At 44.1% G+C, this 23,205-nt stretch overlaps 1 protein-coding gene across 1 annotated transcript in view; it reads left to right on the top strand.

The window, feature by feature from the left end:
* Positions 1 to 19,940, top strand: part of VAV1 (vav guanine nucleotide exchange factor 1) — a 63,827-nt gene extending 43,887 nt beyond the window's left edge. Inside the window, exons 22-27 of the mRNA XM_086409759.1 lie at positions 1,868 to 1,899; positions 8,308 to 8,424; positions 10,857 to 10,944; positions 15,538 to 15,652; positions 17,660 to 17,811; positions 19,637 to 19,940. Of these exons, the coding sequence (XP_086265885.1) occupies positions 1,868 to 1,899; positions 8,308 to 8,424; positions 10,857 to 10,944; positions 15,538 to 15,652; positions 17,660 to 17,811; positions 19,637 to 19,690 (558 nt within the window). The 3' untranslated portion in view covers positions 19,691 to 19,940. The remainder of the gene's footprint in view (positions 1 to 1,867; positions 1,900 to 8,307; positions 8,425 to 10,856; positions 10,945 to 15,537; positions 15,653 to 17,659; positions 17,812 to 19,636) is intronic.
* The last annotated feature ends 3,265 nt before the right edge of the window (positions 19,941 to 23,205 follow it).

The raw sequence follows: 23,205 nt of genomic DNA, 5'->3' as shown, positions 1-23,205 counted from the left end.
TTCTCCATCACTTGGGGAAGGAACAGGGGTTCAGAAGGCTGGCCAACCCCTGCATTCCTTCAGAGGCACCAAACAGAGTCATCTACGGGGTCGTGTCCCCTAGGCCTCCTCATGCAGGGACCAGGCCTGCCCACCGCTCTGCCTGGTGCTTGTCTTTCTTCACCTGTTTCCCATTCTCTTGATTTCCTCGTCTTGATAATGACGTCAAATCTTCCCCATTCTCCCCAAACCTCATTCTTCCTCACTACCCACTGACCACTTTGTAGCCCTCATAGGAGCCTGCAGACAGAAAGTCTCTCCCATTTTTTTTTTTTTGCTTTCATTTTATGTAATTTCAGACTTCCAGAAAAGTCATGAGAATAATGCAAAGAATGCTCATACATCTGTTAGTCAGATCACCAATTGTTAACATTTTGTCTCATTGTCTCTGTCATCTTTCTCTGAACATTTCATTTATATAGAAAATGTCTATTATTTGTTTTTTCTTGAGACTCTTCAAAGTAAGTTTACAGACACATTTCCTCTTTAATCTGAATACCTGCCGAGAACAGGAACTTTCTCTTGTATATACATAGTGTGATTTTTGAAAACATGAAATTCAGCATGGACATTCTACTATTATAAATTATCACATATTAGAAATTATAATATATAAATTATATATTACATAATTCAGAGTGTGTATTTACACTTTACCAATTTTCCAAAAAATATCTTTTGCTTTTTTTTTTTTTTTTTGGCTTGGGGTCCTTTCTCCATTGTGGAGTTGCATTATGTATTTCTAACTCCATCATTCCTCCTAAGTTATTAGCTGATATTCTATTGTAAAGAACTGTCTCTTCTATGTATCTGTGTATTATGTATGTATCTATCAATCAATCAATCATCTTTGTATCTATGAATCTGTCAGTTACCTGACAGATTCATGCATATCTATGTATCTGTGTGTCTATCCATGTATCCATTTGCATCTATGTATCAATTATCTATGGATCTATCTAATAATCATCTATGTATTTATCTGTGTATCTATGTATATACCAATCAACCATCTGTGTATCTATGTACTTGTGTATTCATCCATTATCTATGTATCTATCTATATAGCCATCTCTGTATCAATCATCTATCTGTCTATCTGTGTATCTGTTTGGTATCTATCTCAGGAAATGTTCCTGGATTTTTATTTTCATATTGTCCTGGCCTGGACCAGTGGGCTTAGGGCTTCCCTGGTGGCTCAGACAGTAAAGCATCTGCCTGTAATGTGGGAGACCTGGGTTCGATCCCTGGGTGTGGAAGATCCCCTGGAGAAGGAAATGGCAACCCACTCCAGTACGCTTGCCTGGAAAATTCCATGGATGGAGGAGCCTGGGAGGCTATAGTCCATGGGGTCGCAAAGAGCTGGACATGATTGGGCAACTTCACTGGTTCACTGGACCAGTGGGAGCCCCTTCAGGCTGGCTCCTCTGTCCTTTTGACATAACCTCATTGTTCTCTGAGCCCTTCTTTACTTTTTAGCACAAGAGCACACTGCTCTTGTACTCCTTCTGCCCCAATCTTGGAATCAACCATTTTCCCAAGGAGCCAGGATCCTTTCGGTGGGACTTGGCATTCACACATCAAGATCTGGACGTCTTTCCAATTTCTGCCTACACACGTAACTGTCTCTTTAAAGCTGATTCATTTGGGAGGGGTGGACTGATCTCTCCCACTGGATTCTGGAGCTGTATTTCCAGAGAAGAGCACAGTGCCCGGCATGTAATAGACACCCAGTACGTGATAGTGGAATGAATGAATGCAGTGTCCTGAAGTCTGTTGCCATGCTGAACCCTTTTCCCTAAGTCTCCGCCTCTGTCTGTGTCCCCAGGGTCCCCCTCAGGACCTGTCCGTTCATCTCTGGTGAGTAGAACCATCTTATTTTTAACTTGGAGTGCTTTGGGGTGGATGTTTGGGCTGAACATTGGGGTGCCACAAGGGGCTGCAAACAAGTCAGTTATTCATTCTTCAAACTTTGGGCCTTAACTACTGGGTCCAGCCCTACACCAGGGGCTGCTGAGGAGAGAGCACAGACCAAAGAGGGTCCTTGACTTTGGGATATTCGGTTCTAATGTAAAGAAAACGATGGTGACAATATAATGGGAGCTTCTTCTCCCTCTCCACCTGCCTTTTTTTGAGAACCTACTGCTTAGAGTACAATGAGGGATGGAGGTTTATACTGTCGCTTTGGAGCCCACTGACTTTGGTTCCAATCCTGACTCTAACATCATCCAGCTGTGTGACCTTTAGCCAGTAACTCAGCTTCTCTGCGCTTCAGCTTTCCTCCCTGGAAAACAGATTGGTAACAATATCTGATTCATAGGGCTGTTAAGAAGTTTCCATGAGCCTGTAAAGTGCTTAGCTCTATTCCTGACATGCAAAAAGCACTTTATTATCTATTCTTATTAGCATTAGCTGTTATGACCACATTTCATCCATTGTAAAATGCATATTTTTTGCTCTCAATATTTAACGCCTCTGGCATTGGAATAGTTCTTACAATTAGTGGTGTCTCAGTTCTTCTGCCTAATTTTATGGGTGCGTGTGTGTGCTAAGTTGCTCAGCCGTGTCAGACTCTGTGACCTCATGGACTGTAATCTGCCAGGCTCCTCTGTCCAGGCAAGAATACTGGAGTGGGTAGCCATTCCCTTCTCTGGGCAGATTCTTTACCATCTGAGCCACTAGGGAAACCAGTAATTTTTATTTCATAATTGCCCGTGAAAGCATGGTGTATTTTACAATGATTGGTATCCTAGACTGTGGTATTGTTTTTATGACCACTGTGTCAGCATTTTAAGGGCAATTCTTGTAATAATGCTTTGAGTGCATACTCCTCTTAATCTCTTTCTGCAATGGAGGAAACCAAGACTCAGAGAGCAGCAAGTAACTTGGTCAGTGTCACAAAGCAAGGAAGTGAAAGAGGTGGGATTCGAACCCAAGTCTGCTGGGCTTCAAAGCCCAACCTTATTACACAAAGGGCCTAATAACACTCCCGTGTGGTAAACACACACCAGTATGAGGCGCTTCAACTGCGTCTTTGCCTTTTGTCAAAAATGTTCCTCTGTGATGGGCAGTTTTATCTCCTCTTTTCAGCGAAGGAAATTAGGGCTGGGAGGAGCACACTCAGGTCCCGAGGTCACAGAGCAACTGGGTGGCAGATCCAGGGTTTAAACTGTGTTCACCTGAGGCAGGGCGCTCACTCTATCCCTGCCTGGCCAGATGCGGTAAAATGAGGCCACTGCGGCTGGAACTGGGGAGAGGAGAGAGCGAGACCCTGACTTTGGGTGCAGCAAGGATTTAAGGGGGTGCCAAAACCTCAGACTTTGAGAGCCACACTGTTTTTTTTTTTGTGTGTGTGTGTGTGTGAGCCATACTCTTTTAATGTGATGTTTTAAAAAAACAAAAGCAATGGGAAAAAAAAAACAGCTATGATGGGCAAACTATCAACACTGTAAATCAAGTCAGGATATGACAGGGCTGGGAGTAGGGAAAGGTGAATTTCGGTCAGCCAGGCACGTGCAGAGTCAGGTCTTGTCCTTATTTGAAGTTTTGACATTTTATTCATCACAGATTTTTTTTCAATTTAGTTTTAAAATTGAGGTAAAATTCACATGACATAAAACTAACCATTTAAAGTGGCATTTATGTTATTATTTACATTTATATTACATATTCACATTTATCAATATAACTATATATTGCATAATGTAGTTCAGTTCAGTTCAGTTCCGTCACTCAGTCGTGTCCAGCTCTTTGCAACCCCATGAATCACAGCACACCAGGCCTCCCTGTCCATCACCAACTCCCGGAGTTCACTCAGACTCACGTCCATCAAATTGGTGATGCCATCCAGCCATCTCATCCTCTCCTCCTGCCCCCAATCCCTCCCAGCATCAGAGTCTTTTCCAAAGAGTCAACTCTTCGCATGAGGTGGCCAAAGTACTGGAGTTTCAGCTTTAGCATCGTTCCTTCCAAAGAAATCCCAGGGCTGATCTCCTTCAGAATGGACTGGTTGGATCTCCTTGCAGTCCAAGGGACTCTCAAGAGTCTTCTCCAACACCACAGTTCAAAAGCATCAATTCTTTTTCTTCACAGTCCAACTCTCACATCCATACATGACTACTGGAAAAACCATAGCCTTGACTAGACGCACCTTTGTTGGCAAAGTAATGTCTCTGCTTTTTAATATGCTATCTAGGTTGGTCATAACTTTTCTTCCAAGGAGTAAGCGTCTTCTAATTTCATGGCTGCAATCACCATCTGCAGTGATTTTGGAGCCCCCCGAAAACAAAGTCTGACATTGTTTCCACTGTTTCCCCATCTATTTGCCATGAAGTGATGGGACCAGATGCCATGGTCTTCGTTTTCTGAATGTTGAGTTTTAAGCCAACTTTTTCACTCTCCTCTTTCACCTTCATCAAGAGGCTTTTTAGTTCCTCTTCACTTTCTGCCATAAGGGTGGTGTCATCTGTATATCTGAGCTTATTGATATTTCTCCCGGCAATCTTGATTCCAGCTTGTGCTTCTTCCAGCCCAGCGTTTCTCATGCTGTACTCTGCATATGAGTCAAATAAGCAGGGTGACAATATACAGCCTTATAATGTAGTTAGTTATATATTAAATATACAGCCAATAATGTAAGTAGTTATATATTAAAATATATGATGTAATTATATATATATATATAATTAATACATATTAGGTTATATGTTTATATTATGGGAAGCCCTGATGGCTCTGCAATAAAGAATCTACCTGCCAATATTTGACAATGCAAGAGATGCAGGTTTGATCCCTGGGTCGGGAAGGTCCCCTGGATAAGGAAATGACAGCCCACTTCAGTATTCTTGCCTGAGAAATCCCATGGACAAAGAAGCCTGGCCAGCTATAGTGCATGGGATTGCAAAGAGTCAGACACGATTTAGAGACTTAACAACAAAAATGTATGATTAACATATATTATTTATGTTATATTCACACTTAGAGCATATAGGCATATTCACACATATATTATCTGTAATTATATGGTATATAATATAAATTGTTATATATTTACATACACATTCATTTTATATATAATAAATAATTCATATTTATATCATAAATGCATTATATATAGCTAGTATATATTATTTATGTTGCATACTAATTCCATACATACTGTCTATAACTGTATGCTGCTGCTGCTAAGTCACTTCAGTCGCGTCCAACTCTGTGCGACCCCATAGATGGCAGCCCACCAGGCTCCCCTGTCCCTGGGATTCTCCAGGCAAGAACACTTAGAGTGGGTTGCCATTTCCTTCTCCAATGCATGAACGTGAAAAAATAAAGAGAAGTCGCTCAGTCGTGTCCGACTCCTAGCGACCCCATGGACTTCAGCCCACCAGGCCCCTCTGTCCATGGGATTTTCCAGGCAAGAGTACTAGAGTGGGGTGCCATCATCTTCTCCGTAATTGTATAGTATATAATATATATTATGTGTTATATATTAATGTTTATATTTATAGCATAAACACATTGACATCATATTTATATAATTATGACATCATATTTATATAATTTATATATATAATTTATATAATTATGACTTATAATTATGTGTTATCTGTAGTTAATATATATTTTTATGTTATATACTTAAATTTATGCTATTAATATTTCATATTCTTGCTGATACATCATATATAATTATATATTATATATAATTAATATGTATTATTTCTGTTGTATATTTGCACTTATAGCATAATTATATTCATAGTCACATCTCTATTTACTTTTCACATTTATATTAAATGTACATTTACAATGGTATGCAACCAGCACCTCTCTCTAGCTCCGAAACATTTTCGCTGCCCCCCTGTCAACAGTGACCCCTCCTCTCCCTCTCCAAGCCCTGACAACCATGAACACACTTTCTGTGTCTATGAGTTTGCCAGTTCTGGGTGCTTCATATAAATGGAATTCTATCCTGTGTGCCCTTTGTGACTGGCTTCTCTCACTCAGCACCATGTTTTCAGGGTTCATTCGCCTTGTAGCACTTAATCAGTACTTCATTCCTTTGTATGGTTGCTTTTGCGATTTAGAAAATATTGCATTAAAGTGCTACTTATTTTCTTTGTTGTTATTTATCCTGGTGACTGAGTTTTTTGGCTTGCCCTTTAATTTTTGTACCTGAGGCTGTGTCTCACTCTCCTCATCCTATTTCCATCCTGGTGACCACAAAGATGGGCAGACAATGGGCACTCAGTAAATACCTTTCCAGAAATGCCAAATTTCAGAGTAAAAGGAAAAAAAAAAACCCCACACCTGTTTTTCTATACTCATACTCTCAATAGTTCTGAAACCAAATGTGTGGGTTTTTTTTTTTTTTTTTTTTTATTCTCCGCACCTAACAATTCTCTAATTCTACAGACACCAGCTTGGGTGTGCTGTGATTCAATTTGATTCTGACACGATTTGTCTGGAGTTAGCGACAAGTCCCATAGATTAAGGGCTGGGTTTCTAGCTCGGTTTACCTAGCTCACATGGTAAAAAAAATCCACGTGCACTGCAGGAGACCTGGGTTCAATCCCTGGGTTGGGAAGATCCCCTGGAGAAGGAAATGACAACCCACTCCAGTATTCTTGCCTGGAGAATCCCATGGACAGAGGAGCCTGGCAGGCTACAGTCCATAGAGTTGCAGAGTCGGACACGACTGAGTGACTAACACACTTCAAGAGGTAGCCCTCCACTTTAGATGACAATCACAAGCCTGGGTCACCCAGACTTCTGACCCACCAGCTACAAATGGGAGCTTCCCATAGCCCCGTCCTTGGGTTTGATAATTTGCTAACACAAACTCCCAGAACTTGTAGAAACAGTTTCCTTACTAGACTGTTTATTATCAAAGGATTCAAATCAGGAACAGTCAGATGGAAGAGTTGCTTGGGGCAAGGTAGGGGGAAATGGGACAGGGCTTCCATGCCGTCTCTGGGCTTGCACCCACCCCCCCCACCCCTGGTATCTCTCTGTGTTCACCAACCTCGAATCTCTTCAAACACCTTGGTTGGGACTTCCCTGGTAGTTCAGTGGTTAAGACTTTGCACGTCCCATGCAGGGGGCACAGGTTTGATCGCTGGTCAGGGAAGTAGGATCCCACATGACGAGTGGTGGTGGTTAGGAATCTCCAGCCCACCCCCACCCCCGCCCCCTGCAAAAAAAAAAAATCAAAACTGTTTGGTTGGAGTTCGGTTGAGGCATCTTTATATAGGCAAGATTGATTAAATTATGGGTCGTTAGTGATGGACTCAACCTCCATCTTCGCAGATGTGGAGGTGGGGCAGGGCTGAAAGTTTCAAGCCTCTAATCACATGGCTCTTCTGACTACTAACTGTCATCCTGAGCCTATTAAAGAGCCCCCAGGGGCTTCCCTGGTCTAGTGGCTAAGACTCCAAGCTCCCCATGCAGGGGGCCTGAGTTCAATCCCTGGTCAGGGAACTAGATCCCACATGCAGCTAATAGTTTGCAAGCTGCGACAAAGACCGATGATCCTGCGTGCCTCAACTAAGACCCAGGGCAGCCAAGTAAATAAAAGTAAATATTAAAAAAAGAAGAGCCCTAGTCAGCTTATTAGCATACAAAAAGACACTTATTGGGCTTCCCTGGTGGCTCAGAGGTAAAGAATCTGCCTGCCAATGAAGGAGAAACTGGTTCCATCCCTGATCCGGAAAGATCCCACATGCTGTGGAGCAACTAAACCCGTGTGCCACAACTATTGAGCCTGTGCTCTAGAGCCCGGGAGCCACAACTACTGAGCCCGTGTGCCCCAATAGAGAAAAGCCTACGCAGCAACAAAGACCCAACACAGCCAAAAAGAAAAATAAATAAAAATTTTAAAAAGACATATTACTTTGGAGATTCCAAAGGTTTTAGGAGTTATATGGAGAAGGCAATGGCAACCGACTCTAGTGTTCTTGCCTGGAGAATCCCAGGGACGGGGGAGTCTGGTGGGCTGCCGTCTATGGGGTCGCACAGAGGCGGACACGACTGAAGTGACTTAGCAGCAGCAGCATGCCAGGAAAGGGTGGAGAGCATAGAGAACAAATATATTTCTTTCTGTATCGCACTGAGACGTAGCTACACCCAAAGGACTGTGTTGTTTCCTGCAATCCAATTGTGAAAGCTTGGGCGTGACTTAAAGGTGTCTAATGAGGCAGTGGGGTGCCACTGCCTCCCCCAGGATTACCTATCAGAGTTACGTGAACCTCTCTTCTTGGTATGTCTTGACAGGTATGCTGGCCCCATGGAGCGAGCCGGGGCGGAAAGCATTCTTACCAACCGCTCGGATGGGACGTTCTTGGTGCGGCAGAGGGTGAAGGATGCAGCGGAATTTGCCATCAGCATTAAGTAATTTCTTCTTTCCTGGTCCGTTTCCCCTTGTGAGCTGAGCACTTCAGGTGCTTAGGAAGGATGAAACCATTTGGGTATTGTTTCTGAGGGCTCTGAAGAGCTCCAGTACCAGTCCTTTATGTCTCAGTGCAGGAAAAGAATTCAGCGAGAGGCAAAGTGATAGATATGAAGTGACTTTTATTAGGATAGGATGCTTGTGAGGTTTACAAAAGGGTGAGCCAGAAATGCTCTGCCCTAAGAACTCACTGGGCTACAATTGCATAAACAAAGGAAAAGTGGGGAGGGGGAAGAGAACTTCTTTGACTTTCTTGAGTAGATAGATGTCATGCTTCCGGCATCAGCTCCTCCTCCCCCAGGTTGAGTAGGAGACTTTTCTTGTCCCTGTGTGGTCCGCAAATTATTGTTCTTCTTGTGTGCAGAGAGCATGTCCTAGGATTCATTAACTTACTGAGCTCCCTGGACAGGAGGTGGGGCTCATGTCACCATCGTTTTATTGTTTTGGGTCATATCCCGAGACTCTGTGACATGCCTGTGTGGCTAAGCAAGCCTGCTCGGTTTTGTGGTTAAGCATATCTGCTTTCTTGAGTAATCATTAACTTACAGGGGTCTCCCATGTTTTTCTATTTACCATCCCTTAGTGGGATTGAGTGTTTAATCACCTACTTTGTCCCTTTGCTCTGTCCCTGTCAAGACGATTGACTATCGTACGTTAACAAGTCACTTTTTATTGAGCTCCTGTAGGGTCCTGTGTGTTTTTAATTTTTGTTTTTTATTTCTTTTCATTGATTGGTAACCCACAGAAAAAAAAGATATGCTTCTTAAGGCTCTAAGGGGACATTAAGCACACTCTTTGTTGTTGTATGCTGTGTACTGTCCGCCTCTTTGTGACCCCATGGACTGCAGCACACCAGGCTTCCCTGTCCTTCACCATCTCCCAGAGTTTGCTCCAACTCATGTCCATTGATGGGTGATGCCATAAGAGGCAGAAATGCAGTCTGGACCCAAGTCTTGCAGACCCTGGCTGTCCTGCCTTTCTGTTTGTTTTGGGTGCAGCTTCTTTCTTGTGGTGACTCGTTTCCTTGTTGGTTTTTTCATTTTGTCTTGTGATGATAAGTGGGGCTTTCCCCATGGGCATCTTTGCAGCTTGGGTGTCCAGAGATTTTGCATTTGCTTCCGTTGGGAATCACCAACAAGTTTACTTCTTTTTCAGATTAAAATAGTTTTGTTTAATTCTTAGTTTCCCAGTCTATACTGGGATGGTTTAAGTATAAACGCTAAACCCGTAAGAAGGTGAGGTTAAGGTGGTGAATTCTTAAGTGTGACTTCTCTATTTTGAGTCTGAGACAAACAAGCTTTCACATGGTCCCCGCTGTGCTGATGGGTGGAGTTTTTCTAGAACACGTTTTCCCCCCTGAGGATGTAGCTTTTTGACTTGACAGTCCAGCCTTTTGGAATGAGGGTGGGTCTCAGTGCCAACTCTCTACCCAACAAGGACACAATAACTCATCTCGTATTTCTGTGTGGTCAAGATGCATGCTCTAGGGAATTCCCTGGTGGTCCAGTGGGGGCTGCCTTGCCTGCAATGTGGGAGACCCAGGTTTAATCCCTTGGTCAGAAAGATCCCCTGGAGAAGGAAATGGCAACTCACTCCAGAATTCTTGCCTGGAGAATTCCATGGACAGAGGAGCCTGGTGAGCTACAGTCCATGGGGTCACAAAGAGTTGCACACGATTGAGCAACTAACACTTTTACTTTCCAATGGTTAGGACTACTGAGGGCCTGAGTTTGATCCCTGGTTGGAGATCCTGCAAGCTGCATCGCACAGCCAAAATTGAATTGACACATACTTTTAAGTTTCATCCTCATTTTGTCCTTTGGGGGATTTCCCTTACTTTTTTTTTTTTTTAAGAGTTCAGCATTCTTCTCTCAGCATTTCTAGGGGTTTTTTGAAGTAGGAGATTTTTTTTTTTTGGTTATCTAATTCTTCATGTAAACAGAATCACTCCTGCCAATTCATGTCTCTTCTGGGTCCTTACTAGTCTGTGGTCCGCCATATTGGTGGAAATGAATTCCCTTCTCCTGCATCCTTTAGATTCTATGGTCCTTTGTATTTGTGGAAGTGGAGATTTCATTCAATCTATTCTAGAAGGATGCCTTGCTTACAGAGTCTATTTGACTTCTCGGCAACCCTGAGTTAAGGAAGATGATTCCTATTACACGGGGAAGAAATGAAGGCTTAGAACAGCAAAGTCTCCAGGGAAGGGATTCTGTTGGGTTCCAGTGGTTGCCCGTTCCCTCCAGTAGCCAAGTACCCTTCTTCCATGGTTGAGGTGCGGGGTTATAGCCTGGGACTGAGACGCAACAGGAAATGGGCCTGAATTCCCCGACTCAGGTCTCAGTGACATCTTGTTCTCTTTCCCTGCATGCAGGTATAATGTTGAAGTCAAGCATATTAAAATCATGACAGCAGAAGGACTGTACCGGATTACAGAAAAGAAAGCTTTCAGGGGACTTACGGTAAGGGTCAATCTACCCCTAACCCCAGTCTTTCAGAGTCTAAGTTGGACCCTCTCTGAGGCTCCACCTTAGGACCCCTTTTCCTCCATCCAGAATAACCACTCCAAGAGGCACTATGGAGCAACTGGCTTTAAACTTGTTTTTCTAATCACCAACAATGAGAATAATAATAATAACAACAGTAGCTGCAGTGATCATTTGCAAAGCACTTGTTGAGTGCCAGACATATTATCATTAGGACTGCAGGTCATTTGCTCAGCTCTGAGTTCCCATTTCACAGATGGGGAAAACTGAGGTTTAGTTCTCATCTGGTGTCATAGAATGTCAGAGTCTCTATTTTTGTCAGACATCAAGAGTTAGTTCTTCTTGCAAGGCAGACATAGAGATACAGACATAGAGAACCAGTGTATGGACACCAAGGTGGGAAAGGGGGAGTAGGATGGATTGGGAGATTGGGACTGGCGTATATACACTAGTATGTGTGAAACGGAAAACTGAGAGCCTGCTGTATAGCACAGGGAACTCTACTTAATGCTCTGCTGCTGCTGCTGCTGCTAAGTCGCTTCAGTTGTGTCCGACTCTGTGCGACCCCATAGACGGCAGCCCACCAGGCTCCCCCGTCCCTGGGACTCTCCAGGCAAGAACACTGGAGTGGGTTGCCATTTCCTTCTCCAATGCAGGAAAGTGAAAAGTGAAAGTGAAGTCACTCAGTCGTGTACGACTCTGTGCGACCCCATGGACTGCAGCCTACCAGGCTCCTCCTTCCATGGGATTTTCCAGGCAAGAGTACTGGAGTCGGGTGCCATTGCCTTCTCTGACTTAATGCTCTGTGGTGACCTAAATGGGAAGGAAATCCAAGAAAGAGGGGATATATATACATGTACATAGAGCTGATTCACATTGCTGTATAGCAGAAATGAACACAACATTGTAAAGCAACTATACCCCAATTTAAAAAGATTTAGCTCTCCTTAACCTGTTTAATGACCATTTCATGGAGAATCCAGCGGCCTTTCAAGTGTTTTTGCTTCTATTTGTTGCCATGCAATTTTGGGCTATCTTTTAGACCTCTTAAGCCCATTGATAAGGCTCATGGATCCTGCCCATGGTCTGTGGATCCTTGAGGAGCTTGAATTCTCTGGAAAAAAAATCTAGAATTTTGCATATATCTGCATTTTTTTTTTGAGGCAGGTGTCTCAAATTTCATTTGAGCTTCAAACAGATCCTTTACTCCCCCAAAGGTTAGGGACTGTTCATTGATTCCACATATCTTTTTCTCCCCCAAACTTTTTATTCTGAAAATATTTCCTCCCCCCCGTTTTTTTTATTTCTGAAAAATTACTGAGATGTTACTGGAATAGTGTCATGAATATTTGTGGGCCTTTCACCTGGTTTTACTGATTGGTTGTTAATATTCTTCCTCTTTTGCTTTCTTTCTCTCCCTCTCTGCCTCTACACACACACACACACACACACACACACATTTGTTTTGCACTATTTAGGAGTAATTCGCAGATATCAAGATCTTTCCTATAATTTAGAAAAATGGTACCAATGAACCTATTGCAGGGCGGAGATGTAGAGAACAGACTTGTGGGCACAGTGTGGGGAGGAGAGGGCGGGACAAACCTAGAGAGCAGCGTGGAAATATACACGCTGCCATGTGTAACGCTATGCTAAGTTGCTTCAGTCGTGTCCAACTCTTTACGGCCCCATGGACTGTAGCCCGCCAGGCTCCTCTGTCCATGAGATTCCCCAGGCAAGAATACTGGAGTGGGTTGCCATGCCCTCTTCCAGAACCACGTGCAAAATAGATAACTCATAGGAAGTTGCTGTATAACGCAGAGAGATCACCCTGGTTCTCTGTGATGGCCTAGAGAGGTGGGAAGGGGTTAGAAGGTGGCAGGGAGATTCAAGTGGGAGGGGACATATGTACACTTAGAGCAGATTCACATTGTTGTATGGCAGAAACTAGCACAACATTGTAAGCAATTATCCTCCAATTAAAAATAAATTTAAAAAATTCTTCCTATAAGTACTTTAGCATGCATATCTGAAGAGCCAAGACAATTTTTTTTCCCCTCACCAGCGTATCATTATCACAGTCAGGGAGTTGAACGTTGATACAAAATTATTACCTAATACAGTGGGTTTTCCAAGCTCCCTGATGGCCCCAATTACATTTATTATAGCCTTTTCATCCCCAGGATGTAATCAGGGGAATCACACGTTGCATTCATGTCCTTAGTGTCTCTCTTAATTTGCGAGACCTCCCCAGTCTTTTATTTATTTCTTTGGTCTTTCATGACATTGGCGTTTTTTTTGTCTGTTTGTTTTCCCAAGTGAGAGAATGTGTTAATCCAACAAAGATGAAATAAACAACCAGAGTTTTGAGTGTTTCTTCACACTTGTAATGAACTGGAAAAATATTTCAATTACATATAACAACCATACTCTGTTAAAAAAAAAAAAGGCACTCCCATCACCTATGACGGTGTCACTTTTAAAAATAATTAAATGTGTTTATTTTTAATTGAAGGATAATTGTTTTATAGTATTGTATTGGTTTCTGCCAAACATCGGGCTTCCCTGATAGCTCAGTTGATAAAGAATCTGCCTGCAATGCAGAAGGCCCTGGTTCAATCACTGGCTTGGGAAGATCTGTTGGAGAAGGGATAGGCTACCCACTCCAGTATGCTTGGGCTTCCCTGGTGCCTCAGCTGGTAAAGAATCCGCCTGCACTGTGGGGGACCTGGGTTCCATCCCTGGGTTGGGAAGATCCCCTGGAGAAGGGAAAGGCCACTCACTCCAGTATTCTGGTCTAGAGAATTCCACGGACTCTATAGTCCATGGGGTTGCAAAGAGTCGAACATGACTGAGCACCTTTCACTTTCACTGCCAAACATCAACATGAATTAGGACACTGGCATTTTTGAAGTCTAGAACTCTTAAACATATAAAATATTTTGTTTTGCAAAGTGTCCCTTAATTTTGACTTGCCTTTTCCCCCACTCTTAGGATGAGCTTGAACATTTGTGGGAGAAATAGTCATAAATGACACACATCTGACTCTTGAATTCAGATGAGTCTTATTATAGAGACTGGCCTTCCCTTGTGGCTCAACTGGTAAAGAATCCAGCTGCAATTTGGGAGACCTGGGTTTAATCGCTGGGTTGGGAAGATCCCTGGGAGAAGGGAAAGGCTACCTACTCCAGTATTCTGGCCTGGAGAATTCCATGAACTGTACAGTCCATCGGGTTGCAAAAAGTCAGACACGACTGAGTGACTGTCACACGTTCACATAGAGACCACCTTTTGGCTACTACACTTTATCTCTTGTCCTAGGACTGAATGCTGGATCTGTCCTTTTCTAGCCGTGTGACCCTGGATGAGCCTTCTCTGTGACTCAGTTTCTCCATCTATAAAATAGGGGCCTCACCAATGTATTTACCTCCCATGATTATTAAGAAATTTTAAAAAATATTTATTTTTTAAAACCAAAAAAAAAAAAAATGGGGGCTGGGTCTTCATTTCTGTGCCCGCTTTTCTCTACTTGCAGCAGGCGGGGGCTAGACTCTAGCTGAGGTGCGCAAGCTTTTCACTGTGGTGGCTTCTGTTGCTGCAGAGCCTTCAAAGGCTTGTGCGCTTCAGTAGTGGTGGCGCATGGGCCCAGCATTTGCAGCTCCTGGACTCTAGAGCACAGGCTCAGGAGTTGTGGCGAAGGGCTTTAGTTGCTCCGTGGCCTATGGGATCCTCCTGGATCAGGGATTGAACCCATGTCTCCTGCACTGGCAGGCAGACTGTTTACCACTGAGCCACCAGATCAGACCAGATCAGTCACTCAGTCGTGTCCGACTCTTTGCGACCCCATGAATCGCAGCACGCCAGGCCTCCCTGTCCATCACCAACTCCCAGAGTTCACTCAGACTCACGTCCATGGAGTCAGTGATGCCATCCAGCCATCTCATCCTCTGTCGTCCCCTTCTCCTCCTGCCCCCAATCCCTCCCAGCATCAGAGCCACCAGAGAAGCCCCTAAATATTTATTTTTAATCAGCGGACAATTTCTTTACAATGTTGTGTTGTTTCTGCCATACAATAATGTGAATCAGCCATAAATATACATATATCTCCTCCCCCTTGAGCCTCCCTTCCACCCCTCTAGGTTATTAAGAGATTTTGATGATGTGTGGTTGCACACTGACCTGCACACAGTAGTTGCTTCATAAACAACATTTATTATTATTATAATTATCTGTAAAAATAGAGCTCTTGACACCTAGAGGGTGGAGGGGGGGGTTTGGTTTTGGTGAACTGGTCGTCAAGCAAGTTGATTATTTGGTAAGTTTATCATGAAACAAACGATATTAGGAGAACTGTCTTGAGACAATGTGATTTCTTCCCCATAAAATGGTCCTGGCCTCTGGGAAGGGAGTTAGCTCCCTGTCAAGGGGAGCTTTCAAGGAGTCTGTTGCCAGGGAGCGCAGAAGAGGGGTCTGTTTCACACAAGGAGTTGGATGTGGTTCCTTCCAGTTCTGGCTCCCTCCCTTGTGGGCTGGCCCTCTGGAAGAGCATCTGTCCTGTTCTCTTTCTAGGAGCTGGTGGAATTCTACCAACAGAACTCTCTGAAGGATTGCTTCAAGTCGCTGGACACCACCCTGCAGTTCCCCTTCAAGGAGCCTGAGAGGAGAGCCATCAACAAACCATCAGGTAGAAGGCCTCCAGATGGGGGCCTGTAGTGCCAGCTCCTTTCTGTAGTGCAGGGAACGCTGGGGGATGCTGAAGACATTGCTTCCAGTGGGCATGGAGAAGTCCTATCTGTGAAAGAGCCTGAACTCCTTCCCACTTCCAGTTTGTCCCTTTGCTCCTGAGAGATCTGCATATCCATTTGCTTGGATGAAAGGGGTTACTTTCATATTTGGGAAAATGAGGATACAAGAAACCAGAAGGGTGCTCATCTATATATTTTAAGCCTTTAATTTTGTATTAAATCAGGCATTAATCAGTATCGATAACCTTCTCCTGGGCTTCCCTGGTGGCTCAGATTGTAAAGAATCTGCCTGCAATTCAGGAGACCCGGGTTCCAACCCTGGGTCGGGAAGAGCCTCTGGAGAAGGGAATGGCTACCCACTCTAGTGTTCTTTTTGGGATAATCCCATGGATAGAGGAACCTGGCGGGCTACAGTCCATGGGGTCATAGAGAGTTGGACACGACTGAGTGACTAAAACAGCGATAAACTTTCTCCCACAGAAAGGCAAGATCTTTAGCATTCTCTTACTTCTGTTTTCCTTTGTATAGCTTACTAACCTGGTTTGTTGAAATTTTCTGGAGGGTTGGCTATGATTTTCTGTGAGTGAAAACAATCATGCCTTACATTTTAGGAATTCTTTCTTCACCATTGCATTTCAATTTGCAAAGTTGTTATCAAGCATTGTTTAAACTGTCTACATTTCTTATTTTCCATGTTTTCCTTTATTTTTAAAATTCCTTATTCTAATTCAAATTTTATTTTGCTGGAGTGCATTCTGGAGTATGTTTAGTGGAAAAGTCACATGGGTGGTGGAGTTTCTGAACGCTTACCTGTCCAAAAAAATTTTAAGATGGATTTAAAAATTAATTATTGTTCAAATGTTTGCCTATAAAATAACAGTTCCCCACTGGAAAAAGCTGTATTTTTGAGAAAGCAACACCAGCACAACATCGGGACTCTAAGATGAAAATTGTCCTTATTCTCATCACCCAATCAGATGTTTCTGTCTGCACATTTCTTCCTGGAAAATATATTCAGTCAGCCTATCTGCAGAAATACTACAAACTAATTTTCTACAGTATCACTTAATATTGTACTTTGAGAAGTTTTCCTGTGTCCCTTTCCCCCTTGCTTATCTTTCTCTCTCTTTTTCTTTTCTTGTTTCTAAAAAAAAAAAAAATTCTGTTTGTTTATTTATTTGGCTGTGCTGGGTCTTAGCTGTGCTGGGATCTTCCCTCTTCATTGTGACATCCAGGATCTTTTTAGTTGTGACATGGGGGACCTTGAGGTGTGGCGTGTGGACACTTAATTGTGACATGTGGGACCCAGTTCCCTGCCCAAGGATTGAACCTGGGCCCCCTGCATTGGGAGCACAGAATCTTAGCCACTGGGTCACCAAAGGAAGCCCCTCTCCTTCTCTTTTTTAACTCTTAGACCTCCTTCATATAATTAATATTATCTGGAATGAAAATTTCCACATCTTTCTTCTGTTTCTCTTACTATGAATATATGTGTGTGTTTGTTAGTTGCTCAGTCACGTCCAACTCTTTGTGACCCCATGGACTCTAGCTCACCAGGCTCCTCTGTCCGTGGAATTTTCCAGGCAAGAATACTGGAGTGCCTCTCCATTTCCTCCTCCAGGGGATCTTCCCGACCAAGGGTCTCCTGCATCGCAAACAGTTCTTTACCATCTGAGCCACCAGGAAAGCATGAATAGATACAAAACATTTTAAAGATCATATATGGTATTATCCTCTAAATTTGCACCCTGGTTGGGCTGGAAGAATGATCTGGGAAGACAGCTGTCTTCCCTCAGAACACAGGGCGCCTAACACTCAGTGGAAAGAAGCATTGAGGGGTCCTTTATCCCAGCGCATTCTCCTGAGAGCATTGTTCTCTGCAGGTGGTGGGTGGGTGGGAGGGCTCTGCTCCGGGCTGTTTCCCATGTCTGCTCTCTGCCATACAGCCGGGAGCATCAAGATCTTTGGCACTGCTAAAGCCCGCTATGACTTCTGCGCCCGGGACCGGTCAGAGCTGTCCCTCAAAGAGGGCGACATCGTCAAGATCCTTAACAAGAAGGGGCAGCAGGGCTGGTGGCGAGGGGAGATCTATGGCCGGGTGAGTCGGGGCGGGGCTCTGCCATTACAGTGGGGCTGTCCTGGATGGTGGACTGGGGAGGGTGGGCGGGGGGGCGTCCCTGGTTGGAAAGGAGGAAGGGACAGAGATTTCATGTATGCATCTTGCATTTATTTATTGAGCACCTACTATGTGCCATTCTGCTGGGTGCCGAGGAGGCACAGAGGAGCACAGTACCATCGCTGTCCCACGAAACTCATAATTTAGTGGGAAATGTGGAACTGTGAACATGCCCTCGTGAAAGTGAATGGTCAAGATTGAGATGGGGAATTGTAAGGCACCTTGGGAGCCCCCGGGGAACCTCTGACTCACCCCGGATGAGGTCAAGACACCTTCTGAGAGGCAAGCTGATCACTGAGGGATGAGTAAAGTTAGCCAGGTAAAAAGGTCACAGTTGGGGGGGAGGGGGACCAGTGTGGGAAGCTATTGCAAACAAACCATCATGTGCAAAGGCCCTGGGGTGAGAGAGTGAATGGCATGTTTGGGGGAACCTGAAGGGAGGAGTTTGTCTGTCTTCTTCACGTCAGTGTCTCCGGTGCCTGGAACAGTGGCTGTCATGTAGTTGCTCAATATTTATTGAATGCATGAAGAAGCAGACCAACTACTTTTGCCTTCTGTGTTCTTTGCCTGAATTTGGACTTTCAGGAGGGAACTCAAATTTTCTCAGAAAACTTTGCTTCTCTTTGCTTCTTATTTTTGTCTCACAAAGGCGGAGAAAGTCTTCTTTATTTTATCGGCTGATGAATTTCTAGTCTCCAGCATATTGCCTTGCTTGTATCGGTTTCTCAAAAAGTACTTGTTGAATGAAGATAAGGACAGCAGTTAGGAGCTTAAATTCTACCAGAGGGAAACATGAAAAGTGACCTCTGAAAAATTGCTTAGGAGAATTGTTTTAGGAGCCATAGAGGGTAAATGTATTGTGCGATGGAGGACAAATGGGGTGTGAGGGAGCCTTATGGGGTGTTTAGGAAGGTCTGGGCTATAAAGAATTCATCCACCCATCCACCCATCCATTGTTCTATCCATCCATCCACCCACCCACCCATCCATCCTTCATTTTGTCCTTCCATACATTGTTCACCCATCCATCCATCATTCCATCCATCCATCCATTCATCCATCCACTCATCATTTAATCATTCATCCATTATTACATCCACCCATCCCTTGTTCATCCATCCATTCATTCCATCCATCCATCCATCTTTCCAACATCCATCCATCATTCCATCATCCATCCCTTGTTCATCCATCCATTCATTCCATCCATCCATCTTTCCAACATCCATCCATCATTCCATCATCCATCCCTTGTTCATCCATCCATCCATCATCCATCCATCTATCTTTTCAACAAATATTTATTAAGGATTTACTGTGTTCCAGGAACTATTCTAGGTTTTTGGAACTCAGTGATGAATCAGATAGACAAAAATCCCTGCCCTGTTGTAGGGAAGGGAGAGGGAACAGAGAACAAGTCCGTAAATAAGTAACATATATAATCAATTAGATGGTGAAAAGTGTTATGGAAAAGTAGTAAGTGGGGGTGGAGAGTGTCGGCGGGGGGTGAGGTTTGCAGTGCTTAAATTGGATGGTTAGAAGTCCTTATGGATAAGGTGACGCATGAGTAAAGGACAGGAGGAGGTGCAGGTGGTCAGCTGAGGGTGTATCCGGGGAGCTACGTTCTGGGGTAGAAGGTGTGGCAGGTGCAAAGACCCTGAGGTAGAGGAAACCTGGCCGGTGTGTCAAGGAACAGCGGGAGAATGCACAGAGAGGCCGCCCTGACTCCTTCCCTGTCTCTTTCCAGATTGGCTGGTTCCCCTCCAACTATGTGGAAGAGGACTATTCTGAGTACTGCTGAGCCTTGGCACATTGGCAGAGAGAAAAGAGATTCTAGGCTCCAAGCCCAGGATGAACAGGCAGTAGGGCCAGGAGCTGAGACAGATCCTGGTAGGCTGAGAGTCCACGGACTGTGGAGGGCTAGCCTCCAGCTGGCAGGGCTCTAAGGATGATGCCCTGCCATGGTTAATTTATAACACATGCATTTCCTCCTGGGTCCCCTTGAGAAGGTGGGGCTCCAGGCAACTACTTCCAATAAAATGATAAATGGATGGACTGTGTCAGACCTGCAAGGGTAATGGTGGGAGAGGGAGTTGGGACAGACACAAGCCCCCTCACTGATTCCTGCTTTCCAGCTCTCTCACCTTTCTCTGTCACTTAAGATAAGACCTCGAAGACTTAGAGAATGAACTGTGGTTGCCGGTGGTGTGGGGTGGTGGGGGGAGGATGGGAGGAAGGGATAGTTAGGGAGTTTGGGATGGATATGTACACACTGCTATATTAAAAATGGATAACAACAGGGCCCTGCTGTGTATAGTACATGGAACTCCAGTGCTCAAGGTTATGTGGCAGCCTGGATGGGAGGGGAGTTTGGGGGAGAATGGACATGTGTATGTATATGGCTGGGTCCCTTCACTATTCACTCGAAACTATCACAATATTGTTTGTTAATTCAGTTCAGTTCAGTTCAGTTCAGTCGCTCAGTCGTGTCCGACTCTTTGCCACACCATGAATCGCAGCACGCCAGGCCTCCTTGTCCATCACAAACTCCTTTGTTAATTGGCTATACCCAAATAGAAAATAAAAAAGTTTAGAATATCAAAACAAATAAGGCCTGAAATACGGAAATGGGACTCCTATGTGGCAGGAAAGAATTTTACACTCACGGATTGTTGTTGTTCAGTTACTAAGTCACGTCTGATTCTTTGCAGCCCCGTGGTCTGCAGTACGCCAGGCTTCCCTGTCCTTCACTATCTCATGGAGTTTGCTCAAATTCATATCCATTGAGTCGGTGATGCTACTGAACCAACTCATGCTCTGTTTCCCCTTCTTCTCCTGCCCTCAATCTTTACAGCATCAGGGGCTTTTCCAATGAGTCAGATCTTCGTTACAGAAGGCCAAAGTGTTGGAGCTTCAGCTTCAGTATCAGTCATTCCAATGAATATTCAGGGTTGATTTCCTTTAGGACTGACTGGTTTGATCTCCTTGCTGCCCAGAGTCCAAGACTCTTGCTCAAGAATCTTCTCAAGCACCACAATTTGAAAGCAAAAATTCCTTGACGCTCAGCCTTCTTTATGGTCCAACTCTCACATCTGTACATGACTACTGGAAAAACCGTAGCTTTGACTATATGGACCTTTGTCGGCAAAGGTTGCTTTACAATGTTATGTTAATTTCTACTGTACGGCAAAGTGAAAAATCAGCTATATGTATACATATATCCCCTCTTTTTCGGATTTCCTTCCCATTTAGGTCGCCACAGAGCATCGTGGTGTTCCGGGTGCTGTACAGTAGGTTCTCGTTAGTTACCTATTTTATTTTTTTTATTTTTTATTTTTTTAAAAAAGGTCAGGGTCGGGCGGCCAGCTCCCTAAGCGGCTAACCCCCCAGGGCCCCGGCGTTTACGTGCCGGGGGCTGAGGAGTGGGCGCAGGGTTGGCAATCACCTTTTCGGTGCGGGCCGGGGTAAGTCTACGGCGGCTAACTACTCGGCGGCCGCCGCCTAGTTACCTATTTTATACACAGAATTGATAGTGTGTATGTGAGTCCTAATCTCCCAGCTCATCCCACCCTCCCTCCTTTCCCCCTTGGTGTCCATTCGTTTCTTTTCTGCATCTGTGTCTTTGTTTCTGTTTTGTGAGTATGATCATCTCTACCATTTTTCTGGATCCTGCACACATGTGTTAATATATAATATTTGTTTTTCTCTGTCTGACTTCACTCTGTATGACAGGCTCCAGGTCCATCCATGCCAAAAATATGGGACACTTGACAAATTTGCTGTTATCCTTGCACAGGGGCTGTTCCAATTTTAATATTTGTGCTGCTGAAGTGAGCACCAGAATCTTTCCTTGGGCTTTTGAAAGCCCGGAAGTCACATCTTCGGTAGATTTCCTGAAGGAATAACTCTTAGGAGAAAAAAATCTGTCACCTTGGGCTGAGTATTGCTACTCTAGCAAATGATTTCTCATCTCAACATTGCATAATTCTTTCATGCACTGGCCTCAACTCTGCTGAAGAAGAAGCTTCTGGAAGGAGAAGGCACTGCAGCCTTGGGATGTGCCAGGCTTGTGGCAGGAGTAACAGAGAAATGACTGGACCACTCGGCGGTTTCCTCATATTTCTTCTTGGGAATGGAAAGAAGACATCTCATTAGCCAGAGCAACATCAGTTGGTAAAGGTTTCCTCCTCAACCAGGGAGAAGCAGTGAATACATGGGATAAAATCAGAACCTGCCAGAAAGCCCTTTCTATCATTCATTCATTAATTCATTGATTTATCCACTCACTTTTGTGATAAGAAGGAATCTGTGATGCTGACTGTATTTGAAGATGGGTTTTTTAAAGAGCTAATTAAGTTAAAGTGATGTCATTAGGGTGGACCCTAAGTCAATGTGACTAGTGTCCTTCTAAGGATTGGGACGCACCATCAATACCATCAACAGATGAATGGCTAAAGACGTGTACACACACACACACACACACTGGAATACTACTCAACCATAATACGAATGAAATCTTGTCACCTACAGTGACATGGATGGACCTAAAGATTATCATACTAAGCAAAGTGAATCAGAAAAAGACAAATGCTGTATGGTATCACTTATCCGTGGAAACTAAAAAAAAAAAACACCAATTATTTATTTGCAAAATAGAAACAGACTCATAGATTTAAAAAACCTGTGGTTACCAAAGGGGAAAGAGGGGAGGGTGAGATAAATTAGGCCTATGAGATTAACGTCTACAGACTGTATAAAATAGGCAAATAATAAGGACCTACTCTATAGTATAGGGAACTACGCTCAATATCTTGTAATATGGGAGGAAATCTATATGGGAAGAAATCCGAAAAAAGATATGTATAACTAAATCACTTTGCTGTATCCCTGGACCTAACACAATACTGTAAATCAGCTATACTTCAATTTGAAAAAAAGAAAAATGGGGTGGGTTTAGGGGAAAGAGAAATGAATGTGAGCCTTGTAGGTTCTGAAAATTACCAGGAGTTTACTGTGCTTAGCGAGAAGGCAATGGCAACCCACTCCAGTACTCTTGCCTGGAAAATCCCATGGGCGGAGGAGCCTGGTAGGCTGCAGTCCATGGGGTCGACTGAAGCGACTTAGCAGCAGCAGCAGCACTGTGCTCAGATGGGGAGGGAGAGAGTAAGGGGCGGAGAAGTGGTTGGAGCTGCCTTGTTACAACCCCCGGAGGGACCAGGCAGACAGCTGCTGAAAGAGGCCACTTCTTACCGGCTGGCGGAGGTGAGGGGTGGCCTCAGGTGTGCCCTGGCGTGGCCTGCAGATGGTTGTAGAGTT

The sequence above is a fragment of the Bos grunniens genome, chromosome 7 (genome assembly GCF_055505025.1).
Source record: "Bos grunniens cultivar Pamir isolate PY7600 chromosome 7, Bosgru_T2T1.0, whole genome shotgun sequence".
NCBI classification, from domain to species: domain Eukaryota; kingdom Metazoa; phylum Chordata; class Mammalia; order Artiodactyla; family Bovidae; genus Bos; species Bos grunniens.
The sequence above is the reverse complement of the archived record's forward strand: the minus strand, read 5'-3'. Positions and strand labels throughout refer to the sequence as shown.